Source organism: Podarcis raffonei, chromosome 7, assembly GCF_027172205.1.
Source record: "Podarcis raffonei isolate rPodRaf1 chromosome 7, rPodRaf1.pri, whole genome shotgun sequence".
Lineage (NCBI taxonomy): Eukaryota > Metazoa > Chordata > Lepidosauria > Squamata > Lacertidae > Podarcis > Podarcis raffonei.
The window spans coordinates 67,057,972-67,075,187 of NC_070608.1; the positions used below are offsets into that span (position 1 = coordinate 67,057,972).

Genomic DNA, 17,216 nt, shown 5'->3' on the forward strand with positions numbered 1-17,216 from the left:
TATAGTAGCAAAATAACAAACAAAATGTAGGACAAATTCACACTAAAATGCTGGCAAATTTTCACTTAAAAAAAGAAGAAAAGAAATTGAAAATTGCTGCAGAAACAAAGTGGAGTTTAGGACTGGAAATATGAGAAACTGGCAGAACCAAAACAGGCAGGACAACTCATCCCTACTAAGAACAAAAAGCTTTCTGCTTTCTTAGAGATTACCTCAGCATTGCAAAGGAAAGTATGTTCATCTCCCAGCTTTTTATTTAATTCACTATGTGAATTCCCCCCTGTGGCATTTGCCCTCCTAGGCAAACATGCTGGGTCATAAAGAAAGGGTTAAATGAGAGTGAAGTGATTGGCCAGTGGGAACCCAAGGGGAGGAGTTAGAGTTAGAGTTAGTGTTTTTAAGCAGTCAGTCGGGTGTTAGAAAAGAGAAAGGGAAGATAAGTCTGTGGGTTGGGATAGTTTGATGTGAGAGAGTGAGAGAATCTGTTAAGAGGAGTCAGAGAGACAGTTGGGATAATCAGTTAGAAGTTATTAGGAAGTTTTAGGCTGGTAAAGAAACTAAGATTAAGAAACTTACAAGAAAAATTATCTGAAACAATAAACTTGTTAATGCTTATAAAATAAACTTGTTTATTTGGTTTAATGTTAACAACTGTCTGGACTCCATGTGTACCCGGGAGAAACGGGTTGGTGGCAGCAGGGAAGCAATCACAGTGGTGGCACAGGGATCAATAGACCATCAAACGTCCGGGGACCCTGTGTGATCGCCACACACCCCTTCCCATGTTTTGTATGGGATTTCAAGTGATAGTCTGACTGAGTGTTTTGAGTGGGGACAGGGCTTCATGCTGCCCAGCTGTCTTGTGTGGGGTATCTTGGAGGGGAGCAAAATGCTGCAAGGCTGCATTTGTGTAGGATTTTTGGAGTGGTTGGGAAGAGGGAGTGCTTGGCTGTGTAGAGGGAGCTTTGGAATGAAGGTGATAGTTCTTGGTTGGTGTTTGGGGGTTTGGAAAAGGGGGGGTGTTGGCTGGCTGTGCTTGTGTAAGTGGTTGGGAGTGTTCCTGGGCTATGTTTTTGTGGGGTTTTCTCAGCTGGAGGGAAGGCTGTTCCTGGCTGTGTTGGTATGCAGTTTGTGGGGTATTTGTGTCCTTGTGTGTGTTTTTTCAGAAGAGTATCCTGGCTGGGTTCGGGTAGTCCTTTTGGGTGGGGCAGTTCCCTGTTTGGATTTGATATCCCACTTTATCAGTACCCTAAGGAGTCTCAAAGCAGCTAACAATCTCCTTTCCCTTCCTCCCCCACAACAAACACTCTGTGAGGTGAGTGGGGCTGAGAGACTTCAAAGAAGTGTGACTAGCCCAAGGTCACCCAGCAGCTGCATGTGGAGGAGCAGGGAATCGAACCCGGTTCACCAGATTACAAGTCCACTGCTCTTAACCACTACACCACACTATGTTTGGATGGGTGTGGTGGGTATTGCGTGACTGTTTTTGTATAGGTTTATTTTGGAAATGTTGCTTCCCTGTGTTTGGGTAGAGATTATTTTCAGGGGGGCTTGACTGACTGTGTTTACATGGGGCTGTGGGGTCTTGTCTAGCCGTGTTTAATTTGAGGGGGGAGCAGAACTGAGGGTTGTTTGCGTGGCTACGTTTGTGTGTATTTCTAGCTGTATTCCTGTGTCTCAGTTTTTGGATGTGGATGGGGGATTCCTATCTTATAGTTTGGCTTTAGAACACTAGGTGAGGCTTAAAAAAACTGTTGTCTGAGTACCTTGGGAAGACTTATAATCACAGCTCTTGAGAACCCATACTCTACAATACACCTCACATAAGTGAAAACGACAAAACAACAATGTTATTAAATGCTTTGTTTATTGAGATATTGTGCAGTTCAGAAAAAAAGATGCAACAGGGTTTCATAGGTTTCAAAGAAAGAGTATAGTCTCACAGACATCATAGGGGGGGGGAAATCAGTTTGAGGAGCCAGACTACAGTTTACTGTTTTTGTACTGCAATGCTATATGTGTCTACTCAAAAGTAAGTCCCACTGAATTCAGCAGAGCTTACTCAAAGGTAAGTAGGTGTAGGCTGGAATCCTCATGCTGACTTCAGGGAAAGTAATTCAGCAGAAGGCATACAAATGTGTTTCAGTTATTCAGACAGGATTGCAACAGGAATCAACAGGAAAACATTCATCAGGAAGCAGATTCCAGAGTAGTGACATATTCCTGCCTCCAGGCTCCATTCTGCTGTCAACTGTAGCCCAAAGAAGGGCAGCTTCTTCCATCACAGTGCTATAGTAGCACGGAAAACTGCACGCCCTGAATATTGCGCTTCATGCAAGACCTTAAGGGAAAGAAGCTCTCTTCCATTCAGAATATAGACATTTCTGTTTTATCAGCTGTTCTGATTACCTAGATTTCTGTTTAAGAACTAGGACAATATTCAGCACTCAGGAGGCAAGATTTTCCTCAAAAAGTTGTAAAATAGGCGGAGAAAGAATTGCAGACAGGTAGGACAACAGCATCATTATCATACCATGAAAATTAGGCCCACCACCAAATGAAAGTTCTCTTGGACCAAATATCTGCAATGATTGACATTACAAAATATGAGGCAGAGAGGGGAAAATACTAGGTTTTTTTTTATAAAACATCTTCCATATCCGTTTTCCATTCATCTTGTTCCATGCATCAGAACTCTTCTCTTATTCTGGCTTAGCAAATCTACCGAGAGCAATGATACTCTGGGTAGAATTGTGCACGATGAAATAGAGGAAAGGATGGTCAGCCCGAAACTCCACAGGTTCCCGACATGGACGCCTATCTTTGGGGCAAGGGACTGGCTCTGGTTCTTCACCACCCTCCTCATCAATCTCGATAGCAGCATCATGGACCAGCTGAGTCAGAGCCACGACTTCTGTTGTGGTTGCTCCAGAGAAATCGGCCTTTTCGTGGTCAGTCAGATCCGGCAGATTCAGGTATTCGTTGGCTTCAATGCTCTTCTCTGAGCTGAACTTGGGAATGGCCAAATCCACCTCAATGGCCTTCAGATGACAGGACAGGTCAAGCAGATGCTCGTGGCTAAGTCCATCTTCCAGCTAGAGGAACACATAGAAGTTATAGTGATATCATTCCAATCCCAGATTGAATCAAAACAAGGGTGAATACAATAAGAATAATATATCAACAGACTTTTTCCACACCAGTATTATTGAAATTGAGGGCCAGAGATGGACAAGGTGAATAAGGCGATGGTCAGTATCATAGGAATGGAAAGACCATTTACCTGTTCAAGAGCTTCTGCACTGCAGTCTACTGGCAGCAGCAGAACGAAGGTCAGTTCATTGTTCTTGTAGGGGATCTCAACAACTTGGACTTGAACGTCGCATAGGTCAATTGTCCCTGCATTGTAGACACCCTTCCTGTGCATCAGCTGCACGCTGTGGCATTCCTTCTGTGAAGAAAAGGAAAAAAGTAAATATTTAAAAAGAGAGAAGGAACTTAGTTTTCTTTGGGAAGTTCTTTCTTTCTTTCTTTCTTTCTTTCTTTCTTTCTTTCTTTCTTTGAGAGCATGAGATTAGGCATTGCAAAACGAAAAAACAAAACAAAAAACACCTCCCAGAGAAAAAGAAAAGGGAGACAGCAGATTCTTCTCTTTTGTAATTTCAGCAACAATCCTACTAAATTGAAATCAATTGGACTGGTATCAAGTGGCCAAGTTAAACCCCATTTTTAGCAGTGGGGCTCTAGGACAGCTAACTCTAGTTTTGGGCCATCATCTTCAACTAAAAGGGGTGATGACCGTCCAGCATTGCAGAGCCTTCCTTGCACCAAGTGTTTCAAGTGACCTCCATCAAGACCTTATTGGGGCAACTCAACTCCAACACTAAACGTGTATTCTGGAAGTTACAAGGTACATTGTCTCTGCACAAAAGAAGCAAGGAAGCTAGGAATATGTTTCTAACTCACCTCATCTGCATGATGAGGGTAAAAGGGAGCTTCTTCTGTGAGCTCTTTGTCAAATTTCACTTCCCATTGTCCTTTGAAGAAGAGAGCATTCACCAGCAGGAGCTGAGCAAGGCAGTCAAAGCTGTCCTTGGGGAGAAGGTCCTTGATCTTACCTGGGAAAGAAATGGATATAGTAGGTTTTCTTAAAAATAAAAAATATATATATTCAGATTTTAGTTATAATATTACACTGTATGAGTTAGCATAAAACTTCTAACTCACTATTTATAGAAGATAAATTAAGCAACTTGATAGATGAAGTACTTAATTATGCCCTGAGTGGTCCTTTGCAGCCAAATGGAGGTATTTAAATGTTTTAATAAACAAAATATTATGGGCACCAGTTTCATTTATTTTGATAATCTGACCTTTCCTCTGGTTTGGAGGAGAGCAGAGGCCATCCCACAATGGGCTCTTGACTGATTGTTGGTCCAGTAAGATTTAATTGGTTCCTTATTTGCAGAATAAAAATCATGACCTCCCTGTCGTGAAAGTTATATCAAGAAGTCATTGGAGTGTGCTGTGGTCTTACCATGTGTCTGGACTTCGACCCAAAGGTTGATGAGTCTCCTTACTTCCTCTGGGGCATTATGCAGATCAGCGTTCTCCACTTCAGTCAAGTACAGTTTCAGAGCACAGTAAAGGAATTTCTGAACAGAACAAGAAAACATTGGATCCATATATTATCCATAATCACCTTTCTCATTTGGGAATTTTCCATTTGCTGCCTAATGCCCTCAAAAATTCAGTTCCTCCCAATTCCTCCCAATGAGTGGGGTATAAATATAATAAATTATAATAATAATAAAAGCAACAGCAACCACCACCACCATCACTGGATTTTGTAGGTAAAGCACTTTGTAGAGCAAGTAATTGTTATCATTTCCTCTGATGGCCTGGGAATGAGGCACAGCTTTGACAGACACCAGTAGATGATGAACCCATTTATGTAGAATACAGTCAATTGCAGGTTGCAATGTGCACTTGGTTCTCACAGTACAGTGAAGCACCCATAGGAGCCAAAATTAGCATTACCTGGATGAAGGCAATGTCCTTGTTTCCATAGAGCTTGTTGGCAAAGCTCAGGGTATAGTTGCTGCTGGGCTCATTAAGAGTCGCAAGGATTTTGCTGAATGCTGTATGGATTCCTTCAGGCTCCTCACACTCGTAGCAGGGAACATCCTAAGGATTCAAAATAGAAGGTTAATTCTCATGACACCTGGCTGCTTCTTAAGGGTTTGTCTTGTGAGAAAGAAAATCTATACCCTTATCTCAGGCAGGAATGCTTACTTGAAAGTTATATTGAACTCAGGAATGCCTACTCTGAAGTAAACGTTTATCACATCTGAATCCCTGCAGGCAGCCCAGCACACCTTTCTTGTGTTCTACTCAATTTTATGCTCACAGCAACGTTAGATGGGGGTTGATGGTGACTGACTCAACATCACCCAGTGAACTTCACATCTAAGCAAGAATTTAGCGGTTTCATCCCTACTTTCCTGTCGATTTTATCACAAGTTGTGTGGTATCATGTAGAATGCTTAGAGACAGCCCCTAAATCTTAAATAAAAAAATAAAGAAAAAATCATCTAGATGAAACTCTCCAGATGTTTCACAACTTACGCGTCTAGGACAACGTGGCTCGGGCTCGGGCTCAGGGCAAGGAGCTGGGCGGTGAATGACTCGTCTCTTGTCACAAGGTTTAGGTTGCTCTGGTTCAGGGCGGGGTCTTGGTTTGGGGCAAGTTGGCTCAGGCCTGGTTGGCTCAGGACGGGGTCTTGGTCTGGGGCAAGTTGCTTCAGGCTTGGTTGGCTCAGGACGGGGTCTTGGTCTGGGGCGAGTTGCTTCAGGCTTGGTTGGCTCAGGACGGGGTCTTGGTCTGGGGCAGGTTTCAACTTTTTCTTGTGCCTGCAATGAAGTTACAAAATGTATGTATCCATAAGTAGACTCATAGAACTGTATAGTTTTCCCAATGTTGCACTGATACCACAAATGAGAAGCCACAAATATACCACAAATAATTGCAGGCTGTATTCCCCATTCAACTTAAGGAGGGGCAGTTAACTTCACATCTGAATATTTTGTTTCAAATGTATTTGTGAAAATGACATTTGCGCTTTCATTGATTGACTGCTCGCTGCCTCTGTTCTTCCTTCAGATATGTTTCTTCCCAACAGGCATGGATTTGATGCTGAGATAACAGGAGATAATACTAATATGCAAGCTGGGTTCTATGGGCAGGGGAGGAATACACCTTTATCCAAGCGTTCTTCTACATACCCTTCTTAGTCTGGTTGTTGAATGTCCCAGGCTCCTGCTTCTGGGTTTGTCACACTCTTTCACTTCATCCCAATGCAGGACCTTGAATGAAATTGGAACATTGCTTCAGTTGCACAGGCAATATTATAACAGCAGCACTTATTATCCTGATATGTATATTAGGGACGATTCACATGACTCTTAGATCATATGTGACATTGGCAGGATGGATATCTTCCTGCATACTAATCTTCAAAACAAACTTTAGGCAATCTATGGTTCTGCCTTGAGCTGATAGCAACAAATCTCATATAGGATGAGAACTGAAGGAATCGAATCTTAAATTTAGTTCTCCAACCGTTTGCTATTTTTTTAATCACAAGCATTTTAGTGCGAAATTCTCCTAATAAACCCACTTCAGATGCATTTTCTTTTACTAATGTACACATTTCTGCAAGCAATTTCCCCAATATAATGCATGTGTTATGCTACTTTCACTAATATCTTCATTTTTATGCACATTTTCCCCTAATATATGATTTTTTGTAAATATTACTTTTACAAAATAAGTACAGGTAAGTACAAATCTATTAAAAAAGAGCTGTTTTTGGCTCATACATTGTTCTGAAAACTACAAATTTGGAAGATTCCATTTGGAAGATTTCCATTCCATTCAACCAAATTTCTACTCCATGCCTAGTGATGCAATATTCTTTGATCTCTGCACATTTATGGGATTTTGTGCAGAGACGTTGACTGGGCTTATTACTGGATCAAGCCACAGTGAGGTCATTCTTTTTCTCAACTTGTATCAAATATGACCGGTGATGGAAAGGTATCTGCTAATGATGAGCCCAGTCTGAAGGCTGCATCTCTACTGCTTGATTAGACCCACCTTCTCGATCTGATCTGCTTGTTCACAACCAGATGCATAAGCGAGGAGGCCCAGGCCTGCGGTGAGGTTCACAGGGGAGATCAAGAGGTTGTCACATGGGTGCTCAGTGGTCAACACTTTGAAAAAGTCGACTCCAAATTTAGCATTGGCTTCAGGCAGGGTGGTCATGATGGAATTCAAAAGCTCTGAGGGAAGACCAAAACAGCTCATCATTTCAGGATCCTTCAGAATACAGATATACTTGTTCCTACTTCTGCACTGCAATACATTCTATCACCAAACCCACAATTTTGAAGAACTACCCATGAAAAAAGAACTGCTGTAAAGATGCACATCACCCAACACAAGGCTGCATGGATGCTTGAAAGGAGAGCTGCTTACCTTGGCTTCAGCTGTGATGATAGGAGTCTGGCAGGTGAGTGTGATGCTCTCCTCCTGTGAGACGCTGGTATTTATAGTGATCATCTCACACCCCCACAACCATTAAACAAGCCTGAAGTTCTAAACCTGCAACCATTTCATTAAACCAAATTTACATAATGAAAACAGTGCAGTGCAAAAACTGGACATTTATAATAATCAGACCTAATTATCATGGATTGCCACATATGCTTCAGATATGAGTTTGTATAATTATGTGCACTTCATCTATTGCAAGCAGCAGATGGATTATGACATGCCCTTTCAGCACTGAATTCTCCATGTATTGGCGGGGTGTCCAAAGCACTCCTGATAATGACTCTTGAAACTATCCCTTAAAACCAGTATTTTCCCCCAAGAGACTCAAGTAAAAGAATGGATGCTCCTATAACCAGGAAATGCTGAGGATTGCTTTCTTATTCCCTTCATCACGCCACCACTTCACTTACTAAGAAACATCTCATACCGGAGGTGTGCATGCACACGAAAGCTCATACCAATAACAAACTTAGTTGGTCTCTAAGGTGCTACTGGAAGGAATTTTTAAATTTTGTTTCACTTCCAAGTATGAGACAGTGACAAAACTCCTAAAACCATCACAGCTTCTGACTTGATCACAGGGCATCCCAATTTCCCCCAGCCAGTGGATGGGGGCTATGGAAGCAGCTCCTGGAGCAACAGTGGATTTGGGAAGAAGGCATGAGGGCTCCTTCCTAAAGCCTAGTTAGTGTTTACTAGGCTTTGGGAAGAAGGTGGATGGACTCCAGGACTCGGTCAGAGCCCTCCTGCCTCCTGCCTGAAGCCTTTATTCTAGGTAAAGGTAAAGGACCCCTGGACGACTATGGGGGTGATGCGCTCATCTCGCTTCAGGCCGAGGGAGCTGGTGTTTGTCCACAGACAGCTTTCCGGGTCATGTGGCCAGCAGGACTAAACCACTTCTGGTGCAACAGAACACCAAAGCGGAAACCAGAGTGCATGGAAACTCTGTTGACCTTGCTGCCACAGCAGTACCTATTTATTTACTTATTTATTTACTTGCGCTGGCGTGCTTTCGAACTGCTAGGTTGGCAGGAGCTGGAACAGAGCAACAGGAGTTCACCCCATCGCATGGATTTGAACCGTTGACCTTCCAGTCAGCAAGCCCAAGAGGTTCAGTGGTTTAGACCACAGTGCTACCAGCATCCCTAACCCATTATTCTAGACCAGCAACCTTATTCCATCCCTGCCCTTTGCTTTGTGAACCAACTCACTGGCCTTTCAACAGATGCTCAGCCTCCCAGGAGCCAAAAGAGACACCTATATTCTTATTTTCTATGCCATTGAAATGTGATTACCGAACTGTTTTTGTTTGTTTTTAAAGCTGCCCCTATCATGAGAGAAGAGGCAACATGGAGTTGCCATGTATGAGTGGTGCATTCCGTTTAACCAGAAGTAGCTTCTCACTCACCTTGCTAAGGAAAGCAAGTGTCTTGGGCAGCGGTTGTTTGGCTGACAGGGGTGTTGTGGTGTCACTTTAGTTTTTTATGTTTTGTTTTGTGCATATTCAGTTAACATTAATCACAAGATAACTTAACAACACCACCACCAGGTTTTACAGCACTGCTGGTTTTAATAATAATTTTTTAAAATCAAGTTTCCGATTTTAAATCACATGTACACCAACAACACACAAACCATATACCCTCCAACGTTCCTCCGGTGAAAATGTCTCTATTTTCATCTGAGGAATGTTGGAATGATACCAGGGTGTCATGGCCTGGGATCCAGGTGAATGCCGTAACCTAGGGCAGATGTCAAGACCCTCAGTTCAGGTATCAGGAGATTATTATGGCATGTGTTGCAAATTGAAAATGACATGGCAGCCCAGCACAGATGAATTCATGAATTGACTGTTAGAGGACATGGTGATGACCATCCATTTAGTTGGCTTCCAAAATGGATTGGTTAAATCCACAGAGAATGTTTCTATGAGCCAAAATGACTTGATGAAATTTCCAAGGCAGAAGGCAGCATACTTCTGATAACAACCAGGCCTCTGGAGAGCAGGTGGGGACAGCCGAGTACACTTGCCCTGGGCCTCAGAGGGCTAAGCTGTCTCTCTAAATATCACCACCAAACTCAGCACAAGAGTTCCTGAGGTGCAGGTGGCAATCTTCATCCACATTAGGATGATGGGCACTAATTCACCTGATTTTTGGCACGATATCCATTTTTGCAATAATTCCAATAATACTCCTCACAAAACTACTTGCAGACCTACAAGCATACTCTGATCATCACAAATACTTTTCAAATAGTCTGTAAATCTACTCCAGTCTTCTGTTAATTTCTGGTCCCGACGGTTTCAAATCCTTCCTGTTAGTTTATCCAATTCTGCATAGTCCATTAGTTTCATCCTCCATTCTTCTTTCGTCGGTAGTTCTTCTTGCTTCCATTTTTGGGCCAATAACAATCTTGCTGCTGTTGTTGCATATAAAAACAACTTACAGTCCTTTCTATTTATATCACTTCCTACAATGCCCAGTAATAATGCTTCTGGTTTCTTTATAAATGTATATTTCAACATTTTTTCCATCTCATTATATATCATCTCCCAGAAGCTTTTCACCTTTTTACATTCCCACCACATATGACAAAATGTTCCTTCTTCTAGGAAATGGATACTTTGTGTGCTATGTTGAGTCAAATATGTAGTTTGGCATTTGGATCTCAGATCCAACCTCTGCCACATCAAAGTACTGCACGCCCGGCCATGACTGAAAATTCCTTACTAGATTGATACACGTTGCCCAGATTCTGAATTGACTTGGAATGTTCCTATTGTATTTTGCTAAGCTGTTGGAATGGAGGAGAAATTTGGTAAACTTCTCATTTAAACATAAACCTGCCAACTTTGCACTTTCTGAAACAATATTTGAACCAAAACACAGGTACTCTTTGAAATTTGCATTTCTCTGAATTTTGCAATGCAGTTAACCAGGCAACTAGTGTGTACAAAAATGCGTATATTAGTGGAAACAACATACAAAAATGAATTTTATTAGGGAAATGATGTTTGCAAAAAATGTGTATAGTAGCAAAATAACAAACAAAATGTAGGACAAATTCACACTAAAATGCTGGAAAATTTTCACTTAAAAAAAAAAGAAAAGAAATTGAAAATTGCTGCAGAAACAAAGTGGAGTTTAAGACTGGAAATATGAGAAACTGGCAGAACCAAAACAGGCGGGACAACTCATCCCTACTAAGAACAAAAAGCTTTCTGCTTTCTTAGAGATTACCTCAGCATTGCAAAGGAAAGTATGTTCATCTCCCAGCTTTTTATTTAATTCACTATGTGAATTCCCCCCTGTGGCATTTGCCCTCCTAGGCAAACATGCTGGGTCATAAAGAAAGGGTTAAATGAGAGTGAAGTGATTGGCCAGTGGGAACCCAAGGGGAGGAGTTAGAGTTAGAGTTAGTGTTTTTAAGCAGTCAGTCGGGTGTTAGAAAAGAGAAAGGGAAGATAAGTCTGTGGGTTGGGATAGTTTGATGTGAGAGAGTGAGAGAATCTGTTAAGAGGAGTCAGAGAGACAGTTGGGATAATCAGTTAGAAGTTATTAAGAAGTTTTAGGCTGGTAAAGAAACTAAGATTAAGAAACTTACAAGAAAAATTATCTGAAACAATAAACTTGTTAATGCTTATAAAATAAACTTGTTTATTTGGTTTAATGTTAACAGCTGTCTGGACTCCATGTGTACCCGGGAGAAACGGGTTGGTGGCAGCAGGGAAGCAATCACAGTGGTGGCACAGGGATCAATAGACCATCAAACGTCCGGGGACCCTGTGTGATCGCCACACACCCCTTCCCATGTTTTGTATGGGATTTCAAGTGATAGTCTGACTGAGTGTTTTGAGTGGGGACAGGGCTTCATGCTGCCCAGCTGTCTTGTGTGGGGTATCTTGGAGGGGAGCAAAATGCTGCAAGGCTGCATTTGTGTAGGATTTTTGGAGTGGTTGGGAAGAGGGAGTGCTTGGCTGTGTAGAGGGAGCTTTGGAATGAAGGTGATAGTTCTTGGTTGGTGTTTGGGGGTTTGGAAAAGGGGGGGTGTTGGCTGGCTGTGCTTGTGTAAGTGGTTGGGAGTGTTCCTGGGCTATGTTTTTGTGGGGTTTTCTCAGCTGGAGGGAAGGCTGTTCCTGGCTGTGTTGGTATGCAGTTTGTGGGGTATTTGTGTCCTTGTGTGTGTTTTTTCAGAAGAGTATCCTGGCTGGGTTCGGGTAGTCCTTTTGGGTGGGGCAGTTCCCTGTTTGGATTTGATATCCCACTTTATCAGTACCCTGAGGAGTCTCAAAGCAGCTAACAATCTCCTTTCCCTTCCTCCCCCACAACAAACACTCTGTGAGGTGAGTGGGGCTGAGAGACTTCAAAGAAGTGTGACTAGCCCAAGGTCACCCAGCAGCTGCATGTGGAGGAGCAGGGAATCGAACCCGGTTCACCAGATTACAAGTCCACTGCTCTTAACCACTACACCACACTATGTTTGGATGGGTGTGGTGGGTATTGCGTGACTGTTTTTGTATAGGTTTATTTTGGAAATGTTGCTTCCCTGTGTTTGGGTAGAGATTATTTTCAGGGGGGCTTGACTGACTGTGTTTACATGGGGCTGTGGGGTCTTGTCTAGCCGTGTTTAAGTTGAGGGGGGAGCAGAACTGAGGGTTGTTTGCGTGGCTACGTTTGTGTGTATTTCTAGCTGTATTCCTGTGTCTCAGTTTTTGGATGTGGATGGGGAATTCCTATCTTATAGTTTGGCTTTAGAACACTAGGTGAGGCTTAAAAAAATTGTTGTCTGAGTACCTTGGGAAGACTTTTAATCACAGCTCTTGAGAACCCATACTCTACAATACACCTCACATAAGTGAAAACGACAAAACAACAATGTTATTAAATGCTTTGTTTATTGAGATATTGTGCAGTTCAGAAAAAAAGATGCAACAGGGTTTCATAGGTTTCAAAGAAAGAGTATAGTCTCACAGACATCATAGGGGGGAAAAATCAGTTTGAGGAGCCAGACTACAGTTTATTGTTTTTGTACTGCAATGCTATATGTGTCTACTCAAAAGTAAGTCCCACTGAATTCAGCAGAGCTTACTCAAAGGTAAGTAGGTGTAGGCTGGAATCCTCATGCTGACTTCAGGGAAAGTAATTCAGCAGAAGGCATACAAATGTGTTTCAGTTATTCAGACAGGATTGCAACAGGAATCAACAGGAAAACATTCATCAGGAAGCAGATTCCAGAGTAGTGACATATTCCTGCCTCCAGGCTCCATTCTGCTGTCAACTGTAGCCCAAAGAAGGGCAGCTTCTTCCATCACAGTGCTATAGTAGCACGGAAAACTGCACGCCCTGAATATTGCGCTTCATGCAAGACCTTAAGGGAAAGAAGCTCTCTTCCATTCAGAATATAGACATTTCTGTTTTATCAGCTGTTCTGATTACCTAGATTTCTGTTTAAGAACTAGGACAATATTCAGCACTCAGGAGGCAAGATTTTCCTCAAAAAGTTGTAAAATAGGCGGAGAAAGAATTGCAGACAGGTAGGACAACAGCATCATTATCATACCATGAAAATTAGGCCCACCACCAAATGAAAGTTCTCTTGGACCAAATATCTGCAATGATTGACATTACAAAATATGAGGCAGAGAGGGGAAAATACTAGGTTTTTTTTTATAAAACATCTTCCATATCCGTTTTCCATTCATCTTGTTCCATGCATCAGAACTCTTCTCTTATTCTGGCTTAGCAAATCTACCGAGAGCAATGATACTCTGGGTAGAATTGTGCACGATGAAATAGAGGAAAGGATGGTCAGACCGAAACTCCACAGGTTCCCGACGTGGACGCCTATCTTTGGGGCAAGGGACTGGCTCTGGTTCTTCACCACCCTCCTCATCAATCTCGATAGCAGCATCATGGACCAGCTGAGTCAGAGCCACGCCTTCTGTTGTGGTTGCTCCAGAGAAATCGGCCTTTTCGTGGTCAGTCAGATCCGGCAGATTCAGGTATTCGTTGGCTTCAATGCTCTTCTCTGAGCTGAACTTGGGAATGGCCAAATCCACCTCAATGGCCTTCAGATGACAGGACAGGTCAAGCAGATGCTCGTGGCTAAGTCCATCTTCCAGCTAGAGGAACACATAGAAGTTATAGTGATATCATTCCAATCCCAGATTGAATCAAAACAAGGGTGAATACAATAAGAATAATATATCAACAGACTTTTTCCACACCAGTATTATTGAAATTGAGGGCCAGAGATGGACAAGGTGAATAAGGCGATGGTCAGTATCATAGGAATGGAAAGACCATTTACCTGTTCAAGAGCTTCTGCACTGCAGTCTACTGGCAGCAGCAGAACGAAGGTCAGTTCATTGTTCTTGTAGGGGATCTCAACAACTTGGACTTGAACGTCGCATAGGTCAATTGTCCCTGCATTGTAGACACCCTTCCTGTGCATCAGCTGCACGCTGTGGCATTCCTTCTGTGAAGAAAAGGAAAAAAGTAAATATTTAAAAAGAGAGAAGGAACTTAGTTTTCTTTGGGAAGTTCTTTCTTTCTTTCTTTCTTTCTTTCTTTCTTTCTTTCTTTGAGAGCATGAGATTAGGCATTGCAAAACGAAAAAACAAAACAAAAAACACCTCCCAGAGAAAAAGAAAAGGGAGACAGCAGATTCTTCTCTTTTGTAATTTCAGCAACAATCCTACTAAATTGAAATCAATTGGACTGGTATCAAGTGGCCAAGTTAAACCCCATTTTTAGCAGTGGGGCTCTAGGACAGCTAACTCTAGTTTTGGGCCATCATCTTCAACTAAAAGGGGTGATGACCGTCCAGCATTGCAGAGCCTTCCTTGCACCAAGTGTTTCAAGTGACCTCCATCAAGACCTTATTGGGGCAACTCAACTCCAACACTAAACGTGTATTCTGGAAGTTACAAGGTACATTGTCTCTGCACAAAAGAAGCAAGGAAGCTAGGAATATGTTTCTAACTCACCTCATCTGCATGATGAGGGTAAAAGGGAGCTTCTTCTGTGAGCTCTTTGTCAAATTTCACTTCCCATTGTCCTTTGAAGAAGAGAGCATTCACCAGCAGGAGCTGAGCAAGGCAGTCAAAGCTGTCCTTGGGGAGAAGGTCCTTGATCTTACCTGGGAAAGAAATGGATATAGTAGGTTTTCTTAAAAATAAAAAATATATATATTCAGATTTTAGTTATAATATTACACTGTATGAGTTAGCACAAAACTTCTAACTCACTATTTATAGAAGATAAATTAAGCAACTTGATAGATGAAGTACTTAATTATACCCTGAGTGGTCCTTTGCAGCCAAATGGAGGTATTTAAATGTTTTAATAAACAAAATATTATGGGCACCAGTTTCATTTATTTTGATAATCTGACCTTTCCTCTGGTTTGGAGGAGAGCAGAGGCCATCCCACAATGGGCTCTTGACTGATTGTTGGTTCAGTAAGATTTAATTGGTTCCTGATTTGCAGAATAAAAATCATGACCTCCCTGTCGTGAAAGTTATATCAAGAAGTCATTGGAGTGTGCTGTGGTCTTACCATGTGTCTGGACTTCGACCCAAAGGTTGATGAGTCTCCTCACTTCCTCTGGGGCATTATGCAGATCAGCGTTCTCCACTTCAGTCAAGTACAGTTTCAGAGCACAGTAAAGGAATTTCTGAACAGAACAAGAAAACATTGGATCCATATATTATCCATAATCACCTTTCTCATTTGGGAATTTTCCATTTGCTGCCTAATGCCCTCAAAAATTCAGTTCCTCCCAATTCCTCCCAATGAGTGGGGTATAAATATAATAAATAATAATAATAATAAAAGCAACAGCAACCACCACCACCATCACTGGATTTTGTAGGTAAAGCACTTTGTAGAGCAAGTAATTGTTATCATTTCCTCTGATGGCCTGGGAATGAGGCACAGCTTTGACAGACACCAGTAGATGATGAACCCATTTATGTAGAATACAGTCAATTGCAGGTTGCAATGTGCACTTGGTTCTCACAGTACAGTGAAGCACCCATAGGAGCCAAAATTAGCATTACCTGGATGAAGGCAATGTCCTTGTTTCCATAGAGCTTGTTGGCAAAGCTCAGGGTATAGTTGCTGCTGGGCTCATTAAGAGTCGCAAGGATTTTGCTGAATGCTGTATGGATTCCTTCAGGCTCCTCACACTCGTAGCAGGGAACATCCTAAGGATTCAAAATAGAAGGTTAATTCTCATGACACCTGGCTGCTTCTTAAGGGTTTGTCTTGTGAGAAAGAAAATCTATACCCTTATCTCAGGCAGGAATGCTTACTTGAAAGTTATATTGAACTCAGGAATGCCTACTCTGAAGTAAACGTTTATCACATCTGAATCCCTGCAGGCAGCCCAGCACACCTTTCTTGTGATTTACTCAATTTTATGCTCACAGCAACATTAGATGGGGGTTGATGGTGACTGACTCAACATCACCCAGTGAACTTCACATCTAAGCAAGAATTTAGCAGTTTCATCCCTACTTTCCTGTCGATTTTATCACAAGTTGTGTGGTATCATGTAGAATGCTTAGAGACAGCCTCTAAATCTTAAATAAAAAATAAAAATAAAATCATCTAGATGAAACTCTCCAGATGTTTCACAACTTACGCGTCTGGGACAACGTGGCTCGGGCTCGGGCTCGGGCTCAGGGCAAGGAGCTGGGCGGTGAATGACTCGTCTCTTGTCACAAGGTTTAGGTTGCTCTGGTTCAGGGCGGGGTCTTGGTTTGGGGCAAGTTGGCTCAGGCCTGGTTGGCTCAGGACGGGGTCTTGGTCTGGGGCAAGTTGGTTCAGGCTTGGTTGGCTCAGGACGGGGTCTTGGTCTGGGGCGAGTTGCTTCAGGCTTGGTTGGCTCAGGACGGGGTCTTGGTCTGGGGCAGGTTTCAACTTTTTCTTGTGCCTGCAATGAAGTTACAAAATGTATGTAGACTCATAGAACTGTATAGTTTTCCCAGTGTTGCACTGATACCACAAATGAGAAGCCACAAATATACCACAAATAATTGCAGGCTGTATTCCCCATTCAACTTAAGGAGGGGCAGTTAACTTCACATCTGAATATTTTGTTTCAAATGTATTTGTGAAAATGACATTTGCGCTTTCATTGATTGACTGCTCGCTGCCTCTGTTCTTCCTTCAGATATGTTTCTTCCCAACAGGCATGGATTTGATGCTGAGATAACAGGAGATAATACTAATATGCAAGCTGGGTTCTATGGGCAGGGGAGGAATACACTTTTATCCAAGCGTTCTTTTACATACCCTTCTTAGTCTGGTTGTTGAATGTCCCAGGCTCCTGCTTCTGGGTTTGTCACACTCTTTCACTTCATCCCAATGCAGGACCTTGAATGAAATTGGAACATTGCTTCAGTTGCACAGGCAATATTATAACAGCAGCACTTATTATCCTGATATGTATATTAGGGACGATTCACATGACTCTTAGATCATATGTGACATTGGCAGGATGGATATCTTCCTGCATACTAATCTTCAAAACAAACTTTAGGCAATCTATGGTTCTGCCTTGAGCTGATAGCAACAAATCTCATATA

The 17,216-nt window shown here is 42.2% G+C and overlaps 1 protein-coding gene across 1 annotated transcript in view; it reads right to left on the reverse strand.

Moving 5' to 3' along the window:
* Positions 1-1,869: 1,869 nt before the first annotated feature.
* LOC128418108 (uncharacterized) overlaps positions 1,870-17,216 on the reverse strand; it is a 34,553-nt gene continuing 19,206 nt past the window's right edge. The window contains exons 6-19 of the mRNA XM_053397571.1: positions 16,271-16,561; positions 15,684-15,830; positions 15,181-15,298; positions 14,610-14,761; positions 13,931-14,098; positions 13,360-13,742; positions 9,254-9,360; positions 7,160-7,344; positions 5,629-5,913; positions 5,041-5,187; positions 4,538-4,655; positions 3,967-4,118; positions 3,284-3,451; positions 1,870-3,095 (exon numbers count right to left, since the gene is read on the reverse strand). Of these exons, the coding sequence (XP_053253546.1) occupies positions 2,703-3,095; positions 3,284-3,451; positions 3,967-4,118; positions 4,538-4,655; positions 5,041-5,187; positions 5,629-5,913; positions 7,160-7,344; positions 9,254-9,360; positions 13,360-13,742; positions 13,931-14,098; positions 14,610-14,761; positions 15,181-15,298; positions 15,684-15,830; positions 16,271-16,561 (2,814 nt within the window). The 3' untranslated portion in view covers positions 1,870-2,702. The remainder of the gene's footprint in view (positions 3,096-3,283; positions 3,452-3,966; positions 4,119-4,537; positions 4,656-5,040; positions 5,188-5,628; positions 5,914-7,159; positions 7,345-9,253; positions 9,361-13,359; positions 13,743-13,930; positions 14,099-14,609; positions 14,762-15,180; positions 15,299-15,683; positions 15,831-16,270; positions 16,562-17,216) is intronic.